Below are 16,741 nucleotides of genomic sequence, written 5' to 3' on the forward strand. Positions count from 1 at the left end.
TCAATCAACTTCAACAATCGCAGAAAAGTATTTAGATTTTTTAGTGCATTACTAAAAGCTCCCCTAAACAAATACTTTATTGTGAAATTGGCTTACACTTTAGTAAAAGCTAATTTTATATACTACATAAGAACACGAACAATAATAAAGAACAAAATAATTGAAGATTAGTTGAGAACAGTTGCTGAAAACCTCTTCTGAAGGTTGAAAGGCATTCCTTTAACTAGTTATTATACTCTTCTTAACAGAAAAACTTTTTAGAGACAGTGTATTAGTTCCCTAGGGCTGCTGTAACAAACTACCACAAATGAGGTGTTTAAAAAAAAAAAAACAGAAATTTATCCTTTCACAGTTCTGGAGGCTGGAAGTCCAAATGTGGGTGTTGGCAGGGCTGGCTCCTTCCAGAGCTTCTGTGGGGGAATCTGTCCCATGCCTCTCTCCTAGCAACTGGTGGATGCTGCCAGTGCTTGGTGTTCACTGACTTGTAGATATATCACTCCAATCTCTGCCTCAATCTTCACACAGCCTTCTCCGTATATACGTATCTAAATTTCCCTCATCTTTGAAGGACACCCATCATTCTCTCGGTTAAGGCCTGCCTTAACCCAGCACAACCTCATCTTAACTTGGTCATATTTGCAAAAACCCAGTTTCCAAATAAGGTCATGTTGACAGATACTGGGGGTTAGGATTTCAACGTATCTTTCTGGTGAACACAATTCTCCTACCCTCTGGTCCCCCAAAATTCATGTCCTTTCCATATACAAAATACATTCACTCCATCCCAACATTCTAGCATCAACTCTAAACCCAAAATCTCATCTAAGCACCATCTGAATCACATATGGGTGAGACTCTGAATATGGACCACATTGGGACAAAATTCTCCTCCATGTACAGACCTATGACACTGGAAAACAAGTAAACTGCTTCCAAAATAAAACGGCGGGATAGGCATACAATAGACAGTCCCACTGTAAAAGGGAGAAAATAAAAGGAATAAAGGAGTTACTAGTCCAAAGTAAGTCTGCAACCAAGCAGGCCGAATCCATTAGATTTCAAAACCCAATAATAATCATTTGTGCCTTGTTTATCTGGTGCTCTGTCCTCTGAGCCAGCCAGGGTGGCCCCACCCTGTGTCCCACAGGGGCAGTGGCCTTGCCCTCTGAAACCAAGGAGACAGACAGTAGCTCCATCATCTGGACCTGTCTGGGCTTGTGGTGGTAGCCACAGCCCCACCAGCCTCTGAGCTGCCCTTGGTGGCCTTGCTGGTCTCTGAGCTACCCTTAGAGTCATTCTGTCCTTTTTTTGAAGGTGAACTAGCAGCCAACTAGCTCTGTTGGTCTGTTTTCTGCTAGTAGGATCCCAGAAGTCCAATAGCCTTCCTTCATTTCATCCCATTTCTGCTTCTTTCAGTCAAAGCTGGCAGTGATTCTGCTGAGATGACTGATTGGATTCATGAGTCACGTATCTAATCTCTTCACCAAGAGGTTTTCTAGTCACACTCCACAGCATACTGTCTGGATAGGCTAAGAATTTTCCAAAAAAAGTTCTGGTTTCTTTCCTTTTTGTTTCATTGAGACAGGGTCTCACTTTGTCACCCAGGCTAGAGTGCAGTGCCACAATCTCGGCTCACTGCAGCCTTGACCTCCTGGGCTCAGTCCCCCAAGTAGCTGGGACTACAGTCATGTGCCACCACGTTCAGCTAATTTTTTTGTATTTTTTATAGAGACAGGGTTCTGCCATGTTGTCCAGGCTGGTCTCGAACTCCTGAGTGTAGTTTTTTGGTGGATACAGGTGGATTGCTTGAGCGATCTGCCTGCCCTGACCTTCTAAAGTAGTAGGATTACAGGTGTCAGCTACCATGCCCGGCTTCATGTCTTGGTTTCTTTTTTGCTTTTTAGTTCCTTCCTCCATTTCTCTCTTTCCTCTCACATTTTACTACAAGTAACAAGGAGAAACCAGGCTGTCTCTTCTGCACTTTGCTTGGAAATCTTCTCAGCTAAATATCCGAGTTCATCCCTTACAAATTCTACTTTTCTCCCAACAGTAGACCATAACTTAGCCAAGTTCTCTGTCACTTTATAACAAGTAACATCTTTTCTCAACTCTTTCTGAGACATCACCAGAGGAAACATTCATATTTCTGGCAAAATTCATCCATGACAACATATGTATTCTGTAAATAACAGAAGTTTTCTTTACAGCTCTCACTTCTTCTGAGTCTTCATCACAATTGCCTTTAATGTCCGTATTTCTACCAATGATCTCTTCAAGGCAATCTGGGCTTTTTCTGTCAAGCACTTCAAAACTCTTTCAGTCTCTACTCATTAGCCAGTTCTAAAGCCACTTTAATATTTTCAGGTGTTTGTTGCAGCAGCAACCCACTTTCTGGTGCCATAATCTGTATTAGTTTCCTAGGGCAGCTGTAACAAACTGCCACAAATTGTGTGGCCTAGAAAAATAGAAATTATTCTCTCATAATTCTGGAAGCTAGAAGTCCAAAATTCAGGTGTTGGCAGGTATGGTTCCTTCTGGAGATTCTGAGGCAGAATCTGTTCTTTGCTTCTCTCCTAGTTTCTGATGGCTACTGGCAGTCCTTGACATTCCTTGACTTTTACACATATCACTCTAATCTTTGCCTCCATCTTCACGTGGTGTTCTCTCCTGTGTCCAAATATCCATTGTCCTATCCACTATGACCTCATTTTAACTTGACTCCATCTGCAAAAACACTTTTTCCAAATAAGAGACTGGGGGTTGGTACCTCAATATATCTTTTTGGAGACTATAATTCTATCCGCTACAGATAGTCAATACTTTCTCCTGAAAGATAAAAATTATAAGACTACACAAACAAAACAAAAATGATAATAATGGCCAACTATTGTATATCAATCTAACCCTGGGTCCCTATATTTTAACTGAACTCACATTTTTTATTATGAGATTTTAATAGACTGTCTTTATGACAAAATCTTATTTAAATCTACATGCAAAAAAATAATGGTGGGCTCTTACCTTATATCATTTGTAAAACTTAACTCAAAATGGATCAAAGACCTGAGTATATGAGCTAAAACTATAAAACTCTTATTAGAAAACATAGGAGAAAAGCTTTACGACACTGGAGTTAGCAATGATTTCTTGGATATGACACCAGAAGTATAGGCATCAAAAGAAAAAAATAAATTGGACTTCATTTAAATTGAAAACTTCTGTATATCAAAAACTGTTGAAACGGCAACCCACACAACGGGAGAAAGTATTTGCAAACCACATACACACTAAGGTATTAATATCCAGAATATATAAAGAACTTCTACAACAATTTAAAACAATCTGATTATAAAAAATGAACAAAGGATTTGAATAAGCATTTCTCCAAAGAAGATACACAAATTGTTAATAAACAAATGAAAAGATGCTCAACATCACTAACCATTACGGAAATGCAAACCAGAAGCACGAGATACCGCTCCACTCCCATTACGATGGCTCTTATAAAACAAAAAATTAAAAAATTACAAGTATTGGCAAGGATGTGGAGCAACTGGAACCCTCATGCGTTGCTGGTAGAAATGTAAAATGGTGTAGCACCTATGGAAAAACCACATGGCTATTCTTAAAAAAATTAAATACAGAATTATCATATGATTCAGTAATTCCACTTCTGGGTATATACCCAAAAGAACTGAAAGCAAGCACTTGAACAGATATATTTGTATACCCATGTTCACAGCAGCATTATTCACAACAGCCAAAAGGTGGAACCAAATCAAATGTCTATTGACAGATGAATGGCTAAACAAAAATGTGGTACATACATACAATGAAATGTTACTCAGCCTTAAAATAGGATGAAATTCTGATACATGCTACACAATACGGATGAACCCTGAGGTAAAGTAAACCATAAGGCTAAGTGAAATCAGTCACAAAAGGACAAATATTGTGTGATTCCACTATATGAGGTACCTAGAGTAATCAAATTCACAGAGATAGAAAGCAGGGTGACAAATAATGGTGACAGTTACACAACATTGTGAATGTACTAATGCCATAGAACTGTCTACTTAAAAATGGTTAAAATGGGAAATTTGATGTATGTATCTTTTACTACAAAAAAAAGTAATGGGGCTTGTATGAAAATTAAGAGAATGACAGAAATTTACCACTGAACTTGATTTTATCAATGTTTACAACCTCAGGTCAATAAAGTATCTTTGAGGCCAGGCGCGGTGGCTCATGCCTGTAATCCTAGCACTTTGGGAGGCTGAGGTGGGTGGATCATTCAAGGTCAGGAGTTTGAGACCAGCCTGGCCAACATGGTGAAACCCCGTCTCTACTAAAAATACAAAAAATTGGCCAGGCGTGGTGGCGCGTGCCTGTAATCCCAGCTACTCAGGAGGCTGAGACAGAAGAATCACTTGAATCCAGGAGGTGGAGGTTGCAGTGAGCCGAGATCGTGCCATTGCACTCCAGCCTGGGTGACAGAGTGGGACTCTGTCAAAAAAAAAAATAAAAAAATAAAAATAAATATAAAAATAAAGTATCTTTGAATGTTTTCTGTTTCACCAAATGACATCTTTACAAAACAAATAAATATATTACCTCTTGAATTTCTTTTTCTAATAGCTCCACTCTTTCTCGAAGATGTCTCCTCTCAGTGTCAATAGAAAGAAGTTCCAGTCGAACTGAGCTGCTTTCTCCCTCCGCTTGATGGGCTTTGACCTCCCAGTCTTCAGCACGGTTATGAAGCATCTGAAATCTATCTAACAAATCTTGATTTTCTTTTTCCTGGTTTAATCATAATAAAATTGTTTCTAAATTAGTAACTGTTACTTACTGGAACACCCATGTCATAAACACATACACACACAGAGCATTCTGTTCTAATTTAGGAAGCATTAGTTATCTGTGCAGGTACCACACTAAAATCTATGGGAAAAACAGAAAAAGGCAGTAGGCAGGATCTCTACTTTAAAATGTTTAATATCTAATTGTAGAGGCAGAATAAACCAACATGAAAAAGTTATAAAAAGAAAAACCCTCAGTCTTAAATCCAACCTAAATAGCATTTTTCACCTTGGCAGCCATTAAGCTCTCCCATCGTGACACCTCTGTTATGTATTTATGAACTCTGCTCTTCATTTCTTCTTTTTCTTGCACTGCTGCTTCCAATTCCAATGAGATTTCCTACAAATAAAAAAAATTAAAGACAATCTAAAATGAACACACCACCAAATAAATTTTATTTATATTCAAATAATTCCTTTGGAATTGGAGAATAAGATAGAGTAGGACAAAAGGAAAACTGTTCCTAAGTGTTATTTTCACATATTTTTCCTGGCAGATCTCATCTTTTTAAAACTTTTCAGACAGAGTCTCATTCTATCACTCAGGCTGGAGTGCAATGGCGTGATCACAGCTCACTGCAGCCTTGACCTTCTGGGCTCAAGCAATCCTTCCACTTCAGTCCTCCGAGTAGCTGAGACCCCAGGCAAATGTCACCATGCCAGCTAATTTTTTTTTAATTTTCTGAGATGAGATCTCACTATGATGTCCAGCCTGGTCTCAAACTCCTGGGCTCAAACAATCCTCCTACTTTGGTCTCTGAAAGTGCTGAGATTACAGGCATGAGCTACCACGCCTGGTCTGATCTTGATTTTTTAACCAAACTTTATCACACATTTCCCATAATAGTCCTGATCATGTATCTGGTATTTACACTAAGGGCTAGCTATGGTCAGGGGCTGACATTAAAAAAATTCATATTTCATCAATATGCTTTATGCTGAATAATACTGATAACAATTTTTTAAAAACATAAAATATTTAAAACAGGAAAATCACTGGTTTTCTCAGTATAATCTGCTAGGAAACCAGCACAAACAGAACTAATACCTTTCAGTATTTGCCATTCTAAAACACTCATTCATTTAACTACAGGTATATTTAAGAGCAGACAGAAGTAAGCACAAATAATTAAAACCTATCCTGAGTCTTTAAAACACAGAAACTTTGCTCTGAGAGTGATGCTGATGTCCTCACCCATTGGGTGACAATGATTTCTGACATACAGAATTTCATGCTCTCAACTTTAGGTTTCCTTGCAACAAAGACCAAAATGGTGAGAAGATCAGTTGCATCCATTAGATACCCTGCGATATATAGCAGCATTCTAAGCAACTTTATTTTTTTAGATGGAGTCTCACTCTGTTGCTCAGGCTGGAGTGCAGTGGCGCGATATCGGGTCACTGCAACCTCCACCTCCAGGTTCAGGTGATTCTCCTGCCTCAGCCTTCCAAGCAGCTGGGATTACAGGCACGTACCACCATGCCTGGCTAATTTTTGTATTTTTAGTAGAGATGGGGTTTCACCACGTTGGCCAGGCTGGTCTCAAACTCCTGATCTCAAGTGATCCACCCACCTCAGCCTCTAAAAGTGCTAAGATTACAGGTGTGAGCCACTGCGCCCAGCCTAAGCTACATTTTTTAATACCCTGATAAACACCATTGTCCTTAATGAATTATTTATATCACTTATTTTTATGTCATTAAATTTTAGAAAAAAAATTTAGAGCTTTAATATTTAGCAAACAATGGATAGTATAAAACTATCAAAATTTATGCATTGTGTTCGTACTTGGTTTTCTCTTGCTATTGTAGCCAGGTCATCTTGCAATCTTCTGTTTTCCTTAAAAGCAATTTCTCTAGATCTTCCTACTTCATCGAGTTCTTTGTGAGCTGCATCAAGCTGGCGCCGGAGGCTGTTTATCTCACGATCTCGATTAACTAATGTTTCTTTTAGCTGGCTGTTAAATGAGTGATGTGAAAATAATAAAGAAAACTTATAAAAACTGTAGTTCATTTAAAAGAAAACTTATAGTCTAAGTATACTTAGAATACAAATATACTGTGATTATAAGAAATTATAACTGCTGCATTGAGACCTATTAATTAGGTAGAACAGATATTTTAGAGTTCTACCAATAATTACATGCAAATGAAGTAAAAAAAAATAAATGTATTAATCCAAGTAAAGTAAATGTCAAGTAAACACAGAAAACTTTCAAGTGTTAAAAGTTGAATAGCTTGAGCCCAACTTGGGCAATATAGGGAGACCAGCCTGGGCAATATAGGGAGACCCCGTTTCTACAAAAAAATTTTTTTTAATTAGCTGAGCATGGTGGCACATGCCTATAGTCTCAACTACTCAGAAGGCTGAGGTCGGAGGATCACCTGAGCCTGGGGAGGCCAAGGTTGCCGTGAGTGGAGATCATGCCACTACACTCCAGCCTGGGCAACAGAGTGAGACCTTGTCTCAAAAACAAACAAAAAGTAAAGCATACATTGAATTGGCAAATATTTATTAAATGTCTATATCCCCACTATTACATAAAATGTTAAGGGTATGTAAAATAAATAAGCAACTTTTTTCTTGAAGTGGCTTACAATCTGCCTGGAGAGACTAGACATAAAACATAAAATTTTGTGACAACGCTCAAGATAGGTTTAGATGGAGAATAAATTCAAGATTGGCTACTAAGTAATTTAAGTTTTAATGATTAGGCTCCAAGTGGCATAATTACAGTAAAAATAAGGAACAAGTAGGTATATAGGAGAATAGTTAATAAGACATAAGTGTTTATATGTGGATGACAGAAAAGGAGAGGTTAAAGAGGATAACATATTTTCAAGCTGGAGACTGAGAAATTATGCTACCATTGACAAAAATGGGGAAATTGAAAGAGAAATTCTTCTATTGCTACATTGCTACTGAATAGATAAAGCTGTATTCACTGAAAATCTCCTAAAAAGCTGGATGTAATTTCATTAATGACTTACTTCACAGCTGATTCACACTCTGAGATCATTAGCTTCATTTGAGCAACAGTTTTCTCCTATAGAAATTACAAAAATGTGTAAGATTTTAAACCTAAATGTCTTTAGCTAAATTTATATAACTTGTCATACTCATATAGTTGAAATATGCAGCTCAATTATATAAAGTATGCCTAAAACAAAGCTCCAAGTGAACATATCTCCATGTCCCAATCGTACTTCACATACTGGCGTGTTTTGACCCACCCTTGAATAGTTTTCTTGAGTTTGCTTTAATGAGATCTGATAAAATCACATTCTAGAAATAGATAAAACTACATTTTGAAGATTAACATTATTTGAAAAAAATGATATTTAAACATTAGAAAACATGGTCCTGGGTCTTAGAAACTTCTACATGGCCAATAATAATTGCATATTTGGGAAACTTCTGGTTCTAAGATGGTGGTGTAGTCACAAGCTGACTTCATTCCTCACAAAGAAAACCAAAAATAAATATACAATGTTAACATTATCATCAGCACTATCCCAGGACTCAAATACGAGGACAAGTCAGTTCCTGGGCCACAGAGACGTAAAAAACCTCTGAGCACACAGTGACAGAATCGAATTTGCACATCTGTGATGTCCCTTCCCCCAATCTGCCTGGCACCAAGTACAAAGGAAAATCTCCTCTAATTCATAGTTTCTACACTGGAAAAAGTGAGATTGAGGTGGACAACCAGCTTTTCTACTATCTTGCGTAATTTGGCAGGAGACCTATTCCATGCCTCAACACACAGGAAACGTCATGGATACCTGAAGGGAGACCTGTCCCTGAGGACACCCAGAGACAAAGTGGGGAGGTAGGACTACCTCCTCATCCCTGGAAACTCTTCTCTGTTACTCGGCCAAAGACAGCAAACCAGAGTGGTAGTTCAGTAACACCATGCTGTAGGAGGTACATTCCACAGGTCCCCTGGGCACAAACCCTTAGCCAGCCCTTCGACACTGTTGGGACATCCCCTTTGAGACCTCCCCCATCCCAGATAGGTAGGGGTCTGAGCATTCACTAAAGCCAAGGCAAACTTGGGCTTTAGCCACCATCTAGTGACAAAAAGGAGGCAGTAACCTATGAAAAAACGTATAAGAAATTCAATAAAGTTTGAAGAATCTCTAAGCAAACATAACCAATGAAAACCAAAACAAGCCAGGCTGGGTGTGGTGGTTCAGGCCTGTAATCCCAGTACTTTGGGAGGCTGAGGCAGGTGGATCACCCGAGATCAGGAGTTCGAGACCAGCCTGGCCAACATGGTGAAATGCCATCTCTACTAAAAATACAAAAATTAGCCGGGTGTGGTGTTGCATGCCTGTAATTCCAGCTGCTTGGGAGGCTGAGGCAGGAGAATCGCTTGAACTCGGGAGACAGAGGTTACAGTGAGTTGAGATCATGCCACTGCACTCCAGTCTAGGTGACAGAGCAAGACTCTGTCTCAAAAAACACAAACAAAAACAACAACAAAAAAACAAGCCAGACAGAGAAGACTGGAGTAAATAACTAATCCTTCAAAGACACAGACATACATCCACAAGAAACAACAGCAAACAGGGAACCATGAACTCTTCAAATGGACAAAGCAAGGAACCAGTGATTGATCCTGACAAGACAATGACACCTGAGCTCTCTGGCCAAGAATTCAAAATTGAGGTATCAAGGAAATTCAGTGATCTCTAGGATAACACAGAAAATTCAGAAATTTATCAGAAAAAAATTGTTAATATATATTTTTTGAGACAAGTCTCATTCTGTTGACCAGGCTGGAGTGTTTGGAGTGCAGTGGTGTAATCATGGCTCACTGCAGACTCAACCACCTAGGCTCAAGGGATCCTCCTGCCTCAGTCTCCCATGCGTTGGAACCACAGGTGCACACCACTATACTTAACTCATATCAGAGAAATTTAACCAAGAGATTGAAATAATAAAAAATGGCAAACAAATCTTAGAATTGAGAAATACATTTCCTCAGCTGAAAAATTCACTGGAGGATCTCAACAGGAGAATGGATCAAGCAAAGGCAAGAATCAGTGAGCTTGAAGACAAGCTATTTGAAATTACACAGTGAAAGGAGAACAACAACAACAAAAGAATAAAAAGGAACAAAAATTGCCTACAAGATACAGAAAAATACAAAACCGAAGGATCACTGGTGTTCAAGAGGGAGTTTAGCAAGATCAAGGGGTAGAAAGCTTACTCAAAGAAATAACAGAACACTTTCCAAAACTTGAGAAAGACACATTTCCTGGTGTAGGAAGGTCAGAGAACACGAAAGAGATTCAACCCAAAAAAGACTGCCCCAAACATATAATAAACTCTCCAAGGTCAAGGACAAAGATAGGATCCTAAAAGCAGGAAGAGAAAAGCAAATAATATATAAAGGAACTCCAATTCATCTAGAAACAGACTTCTCAAAAGAAACCATACAGGCCAAGAGGAAGTAGACTATCATTTTCAAAGTGCTAAAAGAAAAAAACTGCCATACAAGAATATGTTATCCAGCAAAAGTGCCCTTCAATAAAGTCCTTCCCAGATAAACAAAAGCTAAGAGAATTCACCACGAATAGGCACATCTTAAAAGAAATGCTAAGGGAGTTCTTCAATTAGAAAGAAAAAAACTAATGTGCAAAAAGAAAACATTTAAAAGTATAAAACCCACTGGTAAAATTAAATACAGAGACAATCCCAGAACACTCTAATACTGTAGTTGTGGTATACAATCCACTTATAATTCTAGTCTGAAGCCTAAAAAACTAATCTATCAAAAACAATAGCTACAGCAACCTGTTAAGAGACAGGCAATACACAAATCTGCAAATTAAGACAACCATAGGTCAAAATGCAAGGGAGATAAAGTGTAGAATTTTTTTAGTTATTTCTTTGTGGGTTTTTTGTTTTGTCTTTTTGTTCGTTGTTTCTTTTTTAGAGACTGGGTCTTGTTCTGTCACCCAGACTTGAAGTGCAATGGTGTGATCATAGATCACTACAGCCTTAAACGCCTGGGCTCAAGTGATCCTCCTGCCTCAGGCTCCTGAATATCTGGGACTACAGGTACCACCATGCCCAGCTAATTTTTTTATTTTGGTAGAGATGGGGTCTCATTATGTTGCCCAGGCTAGTGTTAAACTTGTGGCCTCAAGCAATCTTCCCATCTTGGTCTCCCAAAGTGTCCGGATTAAGGTGTGAGCCAACATGCCTGGCCTTCTTTGTTTTAATTCTGTTTGTGTAATCTAAGATAAGTTGTCAGTTCTTTAAAATAACTTGTTATAAGATATGTTTTGTAAGCTTCATGGTAACCACAGTGTAAAAAGCTATAAAAAGCAATTAATTAAAACATACTACCAGAGAAAATCACTTAACCACGAAGGATGACAATAAGAAGTGAAGAAAGAGAAGAGTTATAAAACAACTAGAAAAAAAGCAAAAAAAAAAAAAAAAAAAAAAAAAGGCGGCATTAAGTCCTTACATATCATTTACAACACTGAATGGAAACTGACTCCATTCTCCAATTAAAAGACTGAGTGTTTGAATGGTTAAAAATAAGACCCAACTATATACTGCCTACAGGAAGCCCATCTCACCTACAAAGACACAAATAAGACTGAAAGTGAATGGATGGAAAAAGATATGTCATGCAAACAAAAACAGAAGGAGTAGCTTTACTCACATCAGACAAAGTAAACTAGAAGTCAAAGACTATAAAAAGAGACAACAAAGGTCACTACATAGAATTATAAAGGGGTCAATACAGAAAGAGGGTATAATAATTATACATATTTATGCACCCAACAGCAGAGTTCCCAGGTATATAAAGCAAACATAAATAGATCTAAAAAGAGAGACACACTGCAATACGATAATGGTAGGGGACTTCAGCACCCCACTATCAGTAATGGACAGGTCATGTTGACATAAAATCAACAAAGAAACATTGCAGTTAATCTGTACACTAGACAAATATGCCCAACTGACATTTGCAGAACATTTCACCCAAATGCTACAGAATAAATTCTTTTTATCAGCACATGGAACGTTCTACAGAATAGACCATAGTTCACGCCATAAAACAAGTTTCAACAAATTCAAGAAAGTAGAAAGCATATCAAGTATCTTTTCTGAACAAAACGGAATAAAACTAGAAATCAATAAGAGAAACACTGGAAACTACACAAACACATCAAAATTAAACAACAGTTGCTCTCGAATGACCAATGGGTCAATGAAGAAATGAAAAAGGCAATTAAAAAAGTATTGAAACAAATGAAAAGGGAAATATAATGTACCAAAATCTATGAAATACTGCAAAAACAGAGCTAAGAGGGAAGTTTATAGCAATAAATGTCTGTATCAAAAAAGTTGAGGCTGAGCATGGTGGCTCATGCCTGTAATCCCAGCACTTGGGGAGGCTTAGCCAGAGGACTGCTTGAGCCTAGGAGTTGGAGACCAGCCTCGGAAACATGGTAAGACACCGCCTCTACAAAAAAATTAAAAATTAGCTGGGCATGGCAGCACACGTCCGTAGCACAAGCTAATTGGGAGGCTGAGGTAGGAGGATTGCTTGTGTCTGAAAGGTCAAGGCTGCAATGAGCCATGATCTTGCTACTGCACTTGCCTGGGCAATGAAGTGAGACCCTGTCTCAAAAAAAAAAAAAAAAAAAAAACAACAAAACAACAAAAAAACCAACAAGAAAAACCAAGACTTCAAATAAACAACCTAGTGATGATGTACCTCAACTAGAAAGACTTCAAATAAACAAACTAGTGATGATGTACGTCAACCAGAAACTAGAAAGGAACTAGAAAAGCAGGAACAAACCAAACTCCAAATTAGTAGAAGGTCAGAAAGAATAAAGATCAGAGCAAAAATAAATGAAATTGAGATGAAAATATAAAAGATCTGCTGGGCACAGTGGCTCACGCCTGTAATCCCAGCACTTTGGGCGGCCGAGGTGGACGGATCACAAGGTCAGGAGATCGAGACTATCCTGGCTAACATGGTGAAACTCCATCTCTACTAAAAATACAAAAAGAAATTAGCCAGACGTGGTGGCGGTTGCCTGTAGTCCCAGTTACTCGGGAGGCTGAGGCAGAAGAACGGCATGAACCCGGGAGGTGGAGCGTGCAGTGAGCCGAGATTGCGCCACTGCACTCCAGCCTAGGTGACACAGCGAGACTCCATCTCAGAAAAAAAGAAAAAGAAAATACAAAAGATCAATGAAATGAAAAGTTGGGTTTTTAAAAAGATAAACAAAAATCAACAAACCTTTAAGGTTGACTAAGAAAAAAAGAGACAAGACCCAATAAATAAAATCAGAAACAAAAAAGGGGACATAACTGTGACCATAGAAATACAAGGAATCATGAAAGACAATTACAATCACATGCCAACAAACTGGAAAACCTAGAAGAAATGGATAAATTCCTGGACACTCGCAAGCTACCAAGTTTGAACCATGAAGAAACAGAAAACTTCAACAAACCAATAACAAGTAATAAGATAGAAGCTGTAATAAGAAGTCTTCCACAAAAGAAAAGTCCAGGACCTAATGGCTTTACTGCTGAACTCTACCGAACATCTAAAGAAGAACTAATACCAATTCCTGCTCAAACTCTTCAAGAAAATTGAAGAGGGTGGAATACTTCCAAATTCATTCTACAAGGCCAGCATTATCCTGATACCAAAACCAGACAAAGACACAACAAAAAAAGAAAACTACAGGCCAATATCACTGATGCACATAGGTGCAAAAATCCTCAACAAAATACTAGCAAACTAAATTCAACAATACTTTTTAAATAAATCAAAAAGATCATTCACCATGATCAAGTGGGATTCATCCCAAGGATGCAAGGATGGTTCGACATGCACAATCAATAAATGTGATACATTAACAGAAGAACAGAAGCCATATAAATCATTTCAATAGATGCTGAAAAAGCATTCAATAAGTTGCAACATCCCTTTATTGTAAAAACCCTCAACAAAGGGTACAAAAAAAACCCTCAAAATAACAAAGGCCATATATGACAAACCCTAAAGTCAACATAATATTGAATGGGGAAAACTTGAAAGCCTCTCCTATAAGATCTGGAACAAGCCAAGGATGCCCACTTTCACACTTTTATTCAACATAATCCTAGAAATCCTGGCCAGGGCAAATAGTCAAGAGAAAGAAATAAAGGGCATCCAAATTGAAAAGAAGAAGTCAAATTAGCCTTGTATGCAGACTACATGATCTTATATTTAGAAAAACTTTAACACTCCACTAAAAAAACTGCTGGAACTGATAAGAAAATTCAGTAAAGCTGCACAATACAAAATCAAGATTACAAAAATCAACAGCATTTTTATACTCCAACAGCAATCTGAAAAAGAAATCAAGAAAACAGGCCGGGCGCGGTGGCTCAAGCCTGTAATCCCAGCACTTTGGGAGGCCGAGACGGGCGGATCACGAGGTCAGGAGATCAAGACCATCCTGGCTAACACGGTGAAACCCCGTCTCTACTAAAAAATACAAAAAAATAGCCAGGTGAAGTGGCGGGCGCCTGTAGTCCCAGCTACATGGGAGGCTGAGGCAGGAGAATGGCGTGAACCCGGGAGGCGGAGCTTGCAGTGAGCCGAGATCCGGCCACTGCACTCCCGCCCTGGCGACAGAGCGAGACTCCATCTCAAAAAAAAAAAAAAAAAAAAAAAAGAAATCAAGAAAACAATTCCATTTACAATAGCTGCAAAGAATAGAAAACACCTAGAAATCAATTTAAACAAATATATGAAAGAGCTATACATGGAAAACTACAAAACACTGATGAAAGAAATAGAAGAGACCATAAAAAAATGGAAGGATATTCCATACTCAATGGATTGATGGAATTAATGTTGCTAAAATGATAACAACACCCAAAGCAATTTACAGATTCAATGTAATCCCTATTAGAACACAATCAACATTCCTCACAGATACAGAAAAAAAAAAAAAAATCCTCAAATAAATTGGAAAGACCCCAAATAGCCAAAGCAATCCTGAGCAAAAAAACAAAGCTGGAGATCACACTAACTGACTTCAAAATATACTATATAGCTATCCAATCAGCATGGTACTGGCATAAAAACAAGACACACAGACAAACAGAACATAATAGAGGACCCAGATATAAATCCACACATTTAAAGCCAACTCATTTTCAACAAGATGCCAAGAACATACAATGGGGAAAGGGCAGTCTTTTCAAAAAGTGGTGCTGGGAAAACTGGATAACCACATACAGAATAATGAAACTGGACCCCTATCTCTCACCACATACAACACTCAAATCAAAGTGGATTAAAGACTAGAATCTATGACCTGAAACTATGGAACTACTAGAAGAAAATGTTGGGGAAATGCTCTGGTACATTGGTGTGGACAAATATTGTTTGTGTAAGACTTTAAAAGCACAGGCAACAAAAGTAAAAACAGACAAATGGGATTACATTAAGCCAAAAAGCTTCTGCATAGCAATGGAAACAATTAACAAAGTGAAGAGACAACCTACAGAATGGGAGAAAATATCTGCAAACTATCCATCTGACAAGGGATTAATAAACAGAACATACAAAGAGCTCAAACAACTCAACAGCAAAAATACTCAAATAATCCAATTTTAAAATGGGCAAAGATTTTCATAGACAGTTCTCAAAAGAAAATATACAGATGGCCAAAAAGCATGTGAAAAAATGTTCAACATGACTAATTATCAGAGAAATGCAAATTAAAACTATAATGAGATATCATCTCACCCCAGTTAGAATGCCTTTTATCAAAAAGATGGGGAATAACAGATGCTGGCAAGGATGTGGAGAAACAGGAACTCTTGTACACTGTTGGTGGGAATGTAAATTAGTACAGCCACTATGGAAAACAGTGTATGAAGGTTCCTCAAAAAACTAAAAATAGAACTACCATATGATCCTGCAATTCCATTACTGAGAAATTTCTGAAAGAGAGGAAATCAATATATCGAAGAAATATCTGCCCCCGGTATATATACACAGGAAATATTATTCAGCCATGAAAATGAATGAAATGCTGTCATTTGCAGCAACACGGAAGGACCTGGAGGTCATGATGTTAAGTGAACCATGTCAAGCACAGAAACACAAATATTGTTTGTTCTCACCCATATGTGAATCTCATGAAGACAGAGAGTAGACTGGTGGTTACCAAAGACCAGTAAAAGGATGAGGGAGGAGGCGTGAAGACAGGTTGATTAATGGGCACAAATATACACTTAGAAGTTAAGACCTGGTGTTCGAGAGATATCAGTAGGGTGATTCTAGTTAACACTAATCCAGCGCACATTCCAAAACAGCTAAAAGAGAATAATTCACACATTCCTAGCATAAAGAAAAAAATAAAGTGATAAATATCCCAATTACCCTGACTTGATTATATGAATCTCAAATTATCACATGTAACCCAAAAATATGTACATCTCATATGTACCAATAAAAGCACATAAACTTCTTATTCATTCATTCATTCATTCATTCATTCATTCATTCAATTTAGAGGCAGAGTCTTGCTCTGTCACCCAGGCTGGAGTGCAGTGGCATGATCTCAGCTCAGTGCAATCTCCGCCCTTGGGCTCAAGTGATCCTCCCACCTCAGCTTCCTGAGCAACTGGGACCACAGGTGCACACTATCACGCCTAGCTATTTTTTTTTATTTTTGGCAAAGATGGGGTCTCACCATGTGGCACAGGCTTGTCTTGAACTCCTGAGCTCAAGCAATCCTCCCGCCTCAGCCTCCCAAAGTGCTGAGATTACAGGTGTGAGCCACCATATCCTGCCAAAAGTAAATAAACCTTTAAAAAAAGAAAT

At 38.2% G+C, this 16,741-nt stretch overlaps 1 protein-coding gene across 2 annotated transcripts in view; it reads right to left on the reverse strand.

The window, feature by feature from the left end:
- Positions 1–16,741, reverse strand: part of CEP135 (centrosomal protein 135) — an 83,918-nt gene that overhangs the window by 16,838 nt on the left and 50,339 nt on the right. For both annotated transcript variants that reach the window (XM_007998651.3, XM_007998650.3), the window contains exons 18-21: positions 7,851–7,906; positions 6,649–6,817; positions 5,089–5,199; positions 4,615–4,800 (exon numbers count right to left, since the gene is read on the reverse strand). In XM_007998651.3, the coding sequence (XP_007996842.3) occupies positions 4,615–4,800; positions 5,089–5,199; positions 6,649–6,817; positions 7,851–7,906 (522 nt within the window). The remainder of the gene's footprint in view (positions 1–4,614; positions 4,801–5,088; positions 5,200–6,648; positions 6,818–7,850; positions 7,907–16,741) is intronic.

Source organism: Chlorocebus sabaeus, chromosome 7 (assembly GCF_047675955.1).
Source record: "Chlorocebus sabaeus isolate Y175 chromosome 7, mChlSab1.0.hap1, whole genome shotgun sequence".
Taxonomy (NCBI): Eukaryota; Metazoa; Chordata; class Mammalia; order Primates; family Cercopithecidae; genus Chlorocebus; species Chlorocebus sabaeus.